This window comes from Galeopterus variegatus, unplaced genomic scaffold (assembly GCF_000696425.1).
Source record: "Galeopterus variegatus unplaced genomic scaffold, G_variegatus-3.0.2 Scaffold3862, whole genome shotgun sequence".
NCBI lineage: Eukaryota > Metazoa > Chordata > Mammalia > Dermoptera > Cynocephalidae > Galeopterus > Galeopterus variegatus.
The window spans coordinates 23125-31826 of NW_007729973.1; the positions used below are offsets into that span (position 1 = coordinate 23125).

At 45.2% G+C, this 8702-nt stretch overlaps 1 protein-coding gene across 1 annotated transcript in view; it reads right to left on the reverse strand.

Moving 5' to 3' along the window:
* KIAA1549 (KIAA1549 ortholog) overlaps nucleotides 1-6924 on the reverse strand; it is a 29341-nt gene extending 22417 nt beyond the window's left edge. The window contains exons 1-3 of the mRNA XM_008586187.1: nucleotides 6822-6924; nucleotides 2847-4849; nucleotides 2042-2732 (exon numbers count right to left, since the gene is read on the reverse strand). Coding sequence (XP_008584409.1) covers nucleotides 2042-2732; nucleotides 2847-4849; nucleotides 6822-6924 — 2797 coding nt within the window. The remainder of the gene's footprint in view (nucleotides 1-2041; nucleotides 2733-2846; nucleotides 4850-6821) is intronic.
* Nucleotides 6925-8702: the final 1778 nt, after the last annotated feature.

An 8702-nucleotide genomic window follows, 5' to 3' on the forward strand; every position in this document is an offset into this window, starting at 1 on the left:
AAAAAAAATGCACAGTCAAATCTAAATGAAGATTGAAAATGAGCTGACGCTTCCTCTGGGTTAAAGGTATCACCAACAACAAAAGATGGCATTATCTCCACTAAAAAATACAATACAGCAGTATGGATCCCTAAGCACAATTCTGTGCATTTACTAAAACTGTTGACTGTGCAATTACAATAGGTGAATCTCATTCCAAAAAGTGGTTAAAATATATGGATACCTAACAAGGGCAACAAAAGTCATTAAATGTATGTCATAAACGAAAGTTAAATCCATGTTATATGATACGTGATATTCTTAGAGATACTTCTAAAACGGTTTCTCATTAGTTATAGAAACATTCTAAAAGACATATAGCAACTTAAGTATCATAAATATTGAATCCCTGAGATAAAAAGTATCCAGCGACTCTGAATAAACTCCTTATTACTGACCACTTTATTGCTTCCTTCCAATCATGTTGTAAGAAGGAAGAAAAGTAGCTTGTTCACGAGAAACTCTGTTCTCTCTCCTCTGGGCTACTCTAATCCTGCAGATTAAAGCTCGTAATTTTGTTCCAACCTAATTTCCTAGCATGATTCCCTATTCCTCCCATTACACAGTCTAATTTCCAGCCAAGCTGAAAGTCCCATCCACCTGGAGGTTACCTTCCATCCATCTCCAGACAACAACACTCTATTCTTCCTCTAATGTGAATCTCCAATTTCACATTCTCGATCATCCCAAGTGTCACTCTCAGAGAACTCTGCTTTAATCATTCTTATCACAGCTACCAAGAAAGCATGGCTTCATCCTCACCATACTCAGCTCTAAGCTCTAGAAGGACAGGACCTGTCTTATTCACCTGCATATCCCTTAAAGCTTCTAGAAGCACCTCTACACATGCTAAGTGCTCAAAAAGTACTTGTCACATGAATCAATAAGTGGTCACCTTTGGAGTGGGGGAAGCAAAAGCCCCAGCTGCTCCCTCTCCTGCTGCGACAGCGAGCAGAGGCTCCAGGGCCCAGCTCACTCAGCATGGAGAGGAGAAGGAAGACCAAGCCTGTTCTCACCTCCACCTTTCCCTGTTCCTCTCCTCCTCTGTCCACTCCACTCCTCCTCTACCTCTCCTGCCATTTCCCCCTCCTTTTTCACTTCTGTCCCCACCCCCACCACAACCAACACACCCCAGTACTAGGCTGTAGGTAAGCTTCTATGAACAGTTCACGAACCTCCATGCACACCTAAGTCACTCCTCGTGAAGGAAAACGTGGAGACCCTGATCAAGCAGGCCACAGTCACTGGATGTGACTCTTGAAATAAGTCTCCCTTGGATGGGCACGCCATCAGATGTACCCCGGCTTCCTGTGGCTACAGCAGCCACGTGCCTGCAAGAGAAGCTGCTGCTGGCTGGCGAGCAGCTCAGGCTACGGGCTGGGGAGAGGATCAAATTCTGTGACCGAACTCAGAGGATATGTGGTCATTCCATTTTTCTTTCTTTAGGATCCAAGTGACATTTACAGGAATCTATAAAAGTATACCCTCCTTTCAAGGAAAATAGCAAATCAGTAAGAAATTGCAAGAGTTGCCCAACTGACTGCTTGAAGTAAACATGAAAGTGTTTTGTTTCAACTGTGTTGTCTATGCATCCACCGGGTTAGGAGTTCCAAGGACAAAGATCCTACCAGAAATTTCTAAGGCCCCTTTAAATCTCTTCTTTGTTCTTACAGTGATTATTAACTAATATGCAATATTTTGTGGGTACTTCCTGTGTACCAGGCACTGGGCTAAGTATTCTACGTGCACTAATGCATCTAAATCCTCACAATATCCATGAAGTAGGTGCCACCATTATTCTTGTTCAATAGTTGAGGAAACAGAGGCTTAAGAGAAGCTAAATAACTGTCCAGAGAACTCGCAGGAGGAGGCAGAGGACTGAGGATTACTACCTGGGAGACAGGTGAGCCCAGCACCTGCACTCCAAGACCCTTAAGCATGCATAAAAGCAGCTAAGAAAGGTCGCCCCAACCCAGAGAGATGACTGGAAGCAGAGCCTTACCTGCTGTGATCAAATAGGCGTCGGGAACTGTAATATCACACACATATGGCGGCCTGGCCGTGGCCGGTGCTGGAGTAGCTGCTGCTGCTTGGAGAGTGGAGGTGGTCACAGGATGCAGGGACGGCAGGGGGTGAGCAGCGCTGCTGCCATGGGGGTTCTGATGCGCAGGTTTGCTGTTCAGGGCAGTGTCAACGGTATCGTCACCACTGGCACTGGACGCGCTCGGTTCAGTGGAGGTGTTGAGCGGTAAATCTGTGGCCGTGAACGATGGACCCACGATCACTGGCTCTGTCGGCAGAGGTGAGGGGATCGCCTCGAAAACAAATGAGGATGCTGATGACAGGTCCATGTCGGTGATCAATACTGTACTGGTAGGAACGACTTTGGAGAAAGAGGACAAGACAGATGTGTGACCATCACCGGCACTGATATGGTCGTCAGAAGGTATCAGAGTTGAGGACAGAGAAGACTCAGTTAAAACGGGTGTCATATGGAAAGCAGTCAGTAGTGATGTGACATGAGTCCCAGGAGCCAAGATGTCAAGGACGGGGTCAGATCTGGTGGGCACCAGCGTAGTGATGGCAGATTCATGGGAAATGAGTGAAAACTCAAAATAGGAGGTAGTTTCAGTGAAAGCTGAGGTAAACCGAGCTTCAGAATCTGTCAGTGAAACCACCGATGCTTCAGCGAACTTGAGAGAATCAGAGGAGAAGCTTGAGAGCGGTGGCATTTCAGAGTGACTAGGCAGAGAAGTGACTGTATTGAAAGGAAGGCCCGGACTTGGCCACAGTGAAACCACCGATGCTTCAGCGAACTTGAGAGAATCAGAGGAGAAGCTTGAGAGCGGTGACATTTCAGAGTGACTAGGCAGAGAAGTGACTGTATTGAAAGGAAGGCCCGGACTTGGCCACAGCTGAGAAAACTCAACATTTGTGGAATTAGGAACAGAAAGCTGAGGTGACTGCAACATGACAGAGTCAGACAATGTAAATGTCTCGACCATGGTGGAAAAAGACTGAGACGCGAAGGCTGACAAATCGCTTGACACCAGAGACGGGGAAGCAAGTGCTTCTGAAGACGAAGTGACCGAGCTGCTGGATTCCAGCGGTGGAGCTGAGAAAAAGCTGGACGCAAAGTCCAACCGACTTCCAGGTTCATGCTTGAAAAAACGGGCAGTGTCTTGGTCGGAGAAAAGCAAAGACACTACTGAGGGAACCAAACTGTAAGACGTAAAAGGACTTGGGTCTCTGATCACAAGCGATGGCATGTTTTTGTTTGCTGTGACAGAGAAAGAGGAGTCAAGAACACTGGTGAAGACCGAGAAAAACACCGTGGTTACACCAGATGGCATCACTTGGGCTTCAGCAACAGAGGAGCCAAAACTAGGATCAAGTGACACTGGAACAGAGAGGTGGCCGTGGGAAGGGTACACTTGTGTGGTCATCACGCTACTTGTATCCACTCCAGCGGAAATGCCAAAGCTCATTTCTGAGACTTCCACAGATCTAGAAGAAAGGGAGACCATAGGTCTTGAAGGGAAAAGTGTGTTAAATTCTTGAGGATCTTCCTCAAACTCAGAGAAGTCCGCCACCACGCTGCTCAGGGGAGGGAGGCTGCTCGCTTCCAACGCGGTCATGGACAGGGGCTCGGCACCATCCCCCGACCCCATGTCTTTCTCCGTGAAGCTCGTGGCCACAGCGTGCCGTGGTGACGCCACACTGCAGGACATGCACCACGTGTACAGTCTGAATGAAGCCACTGGGCTCAGGCTGTGAGTGTTGTCTGCATGCCGGGGGACCCCTGAATTGCCAGGCAATTGTGACGTTTCTCTGGAGTTGCTGGGAAGAAAGGGGTTATACAAAATATCAGCCGATCGAGTAGAAAAGGTCACGAGTGCAAGGGGAGTTGAACACAAAGCAGAAAGCGTGCTGCTGAGAGCCAGGACCGGATGCACTGGAGTGACAGCTGGGTATGTGCTTAGAAAGGCGGTTTCTTCTAGACGTTGACTCAAAGCAGTGGTCACATCAGTGTATGTGTCTGTACTCGTGGCCAAAACATCCTCTGGAGGCTGCGAGACCTCCCCTGAAGGGGAAAATGGCTGTTGAGTAATGCCATCGCCTATCGGCCGAGGCACAAAAAACTCAGAGCTGGCAAGGAGTGTTTCCCCATCCCCTGCGACTGAAGCCACAATCTCTGGCAAAGTCCTGCTTGAAAACTCACTGTAAGTGTCAGTAGGATAAAGCACCAAATTCCTACTAGGAGTTGGAATTATGCCCTTGGAGGTGGGAAAAGCTGACCAAAAAGCACTGGAATGACTGGGGGATTCAGCATTTGTTGTTGGTCGTTGAATTGTGCTTTGCCAGGCTGATGTCACTTCTATATCTTGTAAAGAAATCATGGGTAGTGATGGAATGAGCACAGGCTCCCACATTTCTTTGGGCAGCCCTGGTGGGCTGACTGTGACATGCTCTAGTGGGGAAACCAGCCGGGAAGTGGCCCAGTGAGTATCTGGTAAAAAGTTATCCATTTCATCGTCATCTATGGCCACCTCATTACTTGTCACCGACACGCCATTTGCCACAAAGAGGCTGTGATCTGCTGTACTTTGGGTCTGTTCTCCTTGCTTAAAAAAGGTTGTATCAAAAGTAGTGGCAGATGGAGAGGGAATGACAGGGAGAGAACTGCTGTGCAGGGACCCTGGAGAAGTTTCTGTTAAGGCCACATGTGCAGCGCTGTGCATGGTGCTTTTCTTCAGGATGAGCTCCACGGGGTACAAAGAGAGGTTGTGCTGTTCCAGAGAGAGCTCATCTAGCAAGAAAATCAAAGTCAGGTTAGCTGTAATGCAATGAAAGTCACACACACTGCCAACGTTCTGTTTCAGGCATAAAAATTCACTCATTCCACAAACATCCGTCACTGTAAACATCCACAGTTCACAGATAGAAGTGAAACAGCTAGTTGAAAGCCAGAAATTGCCAGAATTGACATCAGGACAATATCTGCAAATATTCATAAACCTGAGCACCGAGCTGTGTGTGTGTCATGTTGACATGCTTTTCTCTTGTTTTCTAACAACGTACACTCATAGCCACAGAAGCTCAGAATACTGGAAATGGAGGAGGCCTTCGAAAGCTGTCGAGGCCATCCTCTCTCATTGATCACATAAGTAAAGAGAGGTTCAGAGAAGATAGATAAGTCAGCTACAAGATCACCCACACGCTGTGAAGCTAGGATCTGAATACAAGGCTGTCTTGACTCCAAAACCCATGTGTTTTCTCTTCCATGACAAAAGCTCACTCCTGAGAGGAATGAACATGACACTCTGACAGCATCACCCACTACCCTGGCGGGGAGCTCCACGGTTTCCCAGTTGTGTTCCCAGACACAGCTGCTGAGGCCTTCCACCTGTAGGCCCCAGACTACCTCCAGGCTCAGCTCTCATTCTTCCCTGACCCACTCTCAGGCCTCCCCAGCTGCACTCTGGCCAAATAAGCTATCTGCAGTTCCCCAAACCGAAATACTCTCTGGCCTCGGTGACTGTGCACGCTCTTCTTCCGCTGTCTGGAATGCCCTTCCCTGGCTCTCCACCTGGATTTCTCCTGCTTGTCCTGCAGATGCAGCCTGGATAGAACTTCCTTCCACGATACTCTACAGGTGGGTTAGTGCCTCTCACTAAGCTTCTACCTGTCACATCCCTTAACGAGCCATCCTGAAATGAACCATGTGCACACTAGACTTCAAGCTTCTTGAGGACAGGCACTGTCCACTGTGCCTAGTTTCCCCAGTGCCCAGCTCAGTGAATGACATACAGAAGGAGCTCAATAAGCATCGGTCCAATGAATGAATAAATGGTGTCTGATATGTGCCTAAAGCACCCTATCATCAGCTCAGACTTCCGTATCACTTATCCTTGTGGCCGCTGTCCTCATCACTTCATAAGTTTAGGTGTCCCCCACCTATAATTCAGATTCGCTGCCAAGAGGACAAGTGACAGCCCAGCTGCTGGTGAAGACCCAGGCACTGTCCAGTGTGGCCCAGGCTGGGGACTGCAGCCCTCACAAGCCACAGCAACACTCTCCTCTCACTTATCCCAGCAGTCTATCAGCATACAGTATGGGAAATAGTATAGGGGTGATCATGAATTCACTCTATCTTATTTTGCAAAAGTAACTCATTTCTATTCTATTTCTGGCAATGTGGCAGACTAGAGAGCTTGAAACCCTCCAACTTCAAAAGAATTAAGAATGCTTAATACATGTTTTAAAACATCCTTTTAAGTGACTGATGAGCCTGCAAGACAATAAGGGGAATGTGCTGAGGGAAAGAATAAAGCAGGAGCTGGGCTAGGGAGATGACAGAGCACAGAAGTAACCAGACAGCTGAGGGGGATACCTGGCTGGATGGCCTCATGCTTAGGCCACAGGGCAAGAAGTGACAAGTGCTAGACAAGTAGAGAACCCAGTTGAAGACCATCTTCCAAAAGTGGAAACCCAGGAAGTACTATATTCTCAGGGAAAAAGTGAATTAGGAAGAAAAACATCCACCCCTCAGAAGATAGCAAGAAAAAGTATCTGCCTCCACAGTGTCTCGCTTGACAACACCATGGACTGACTTTCCCTCTTCCCTGTCAAAGTTTCCCCAGTCTCCCCCATCTTTTCCTCAGAATCATTTCCTGGAATAAACTATCTGTACATAAAACCTTGTCTCAGGCTCTGCTTTTGGAGAAAACCCAGGTTGAAACACTGTTATGGGTCGAACTGTGTCCCCCACATATTCCTACTTTGAAGTCCTAACCCCCAGGACTTCACAATGCAACCACATTCAGAAATTGCAGATGTATGCAGTTCCTTGAAGTTGATGCGACAGGCAGACAAGAAGGACATTGTTGGGTGGGAGGGAGGAGAGGGAGGAGGGAGGGAGGTTTCGGTGATGGGCCACAGTAATCAACCACATTGTATATCGACAAAAAAAAAAGAAAGAAAGAAAGAAATTGCAGATGTAATTAGTTAAGATGAGGTCATATTGGAGTGGGTCCTTAATCCAATATGACTGGTGTCCTTATAAAAGGGGAAACTTTCGACACAGACACACACAGAAAGAGAACACCATGTGAAAATGAAGACAGAGATTGAGGTAATACATCTACAAGTCAAGGAACACCAAAGACTGCCAGCAAACCACCAGAAGCTAGGAGAGCAGCATGGAACAGATTCCCCCTCACAGCCCTAAGAAGAAACCAATGCTACCAACACCTTAATCATGGATTTCTAGCCTCCAGAACTGTGACACAATAAAGATCTGTTTTTTTAAGCCAAAAGCAAGAGAGAGAGAAAAGTATCTGTTTGAAATTTGACTTTGTGCAGCTATTGTACAAAAAGTCTCCCTAAGTTTGGAACCTATACTACTTGTACGGTTCTAATACCTACATCCTGCGAATCATAATTTAAAGAGGACCAGGTCTCCAATGGCTGTCAGAGGCTAACATAGATCATCCCCAGAAGAACACATTCTCTAACCAGGTACCAAAGTATTCTTGCAACTAGGGTTGCAGCCAATGAGTGCAGAATTAAAAATTACAGAACACGTAGGGAAATAAGGTAACATGAACAAAATCAAGAGAAACTCCATGAAAAAAGTCAAAAGAAACCCACACAGTTAGTACCAGATCTGTAAAAGATTTTAGATATTGGAATTATGAGATACATATTTTTTAAGTATATTTAATTCATCTAACATAATGAAGAGGAGACTAAAATATGAATAATGAGCAAGAGACTACAAAAACTTACCAGAAATATTTGAAAAAGAAACAAAGAACATTTAGAAATAAAAACCGGTACAATTAAAACATCAATTTAATGATAGCTGAAGCAAGATTTAGTAAACTGGAGGACAGATTTTAAGAAATTACTAATAATGAGGTGCAGAGAAACAAAGAGATGTGAAATGTAAAAAAGACAAATTAACAGATATGGAAGATAGAATGAGACAGTCCAACACACATTTGATCAAAGTTTTAGGAAAAAAAATAGAGAAAATAGGGTAGTGATGATATTCAAAGAGACAGTGCTAGAATTTTCCAAAATTATTAAGAGACATGAGTCCTTCAGTTCAGCAAGACCAAGAAATCCCCAGCAGGGTGAACTTAAAAACAAACAACAAAAAAACCAACCCTACACACATGATGATACCATGAACACCAAAGACAAGGAGACATCATAAAAGCAATCAGATAAAAGGACGGCAAATAGACCAGCAGATAACTACCTCACAAAACAAGAAGCCAGATGGCAATGAAACAAAATCTTCAATGTGCTGAGAGAAAATGTCTGACATCTTAGATTTTAATAAGCAGCAAAACTCTCTATCAAGAAGACACATACAATAAAGACATTTTCAGATAAACAAAAAGGAATTATACCAACAAAAGACCCTCTGTAAGGACCTTCTAACAAGAATATCCTTCAAGAAGGGTAATTATCCCAGAAGGAAGATCTGAGAAGAAGGAACAAGGAATAAAAAAATGATATACACATGTTAAATCTAAACAAATACTGATGGTATAAATGAATAATGATATTACCATACAATTGGTGAGTTTACAAAAGACATATGATTAAAATAGTCATTATAATTGCATAGAAGCTGAGAGAGGGACAGA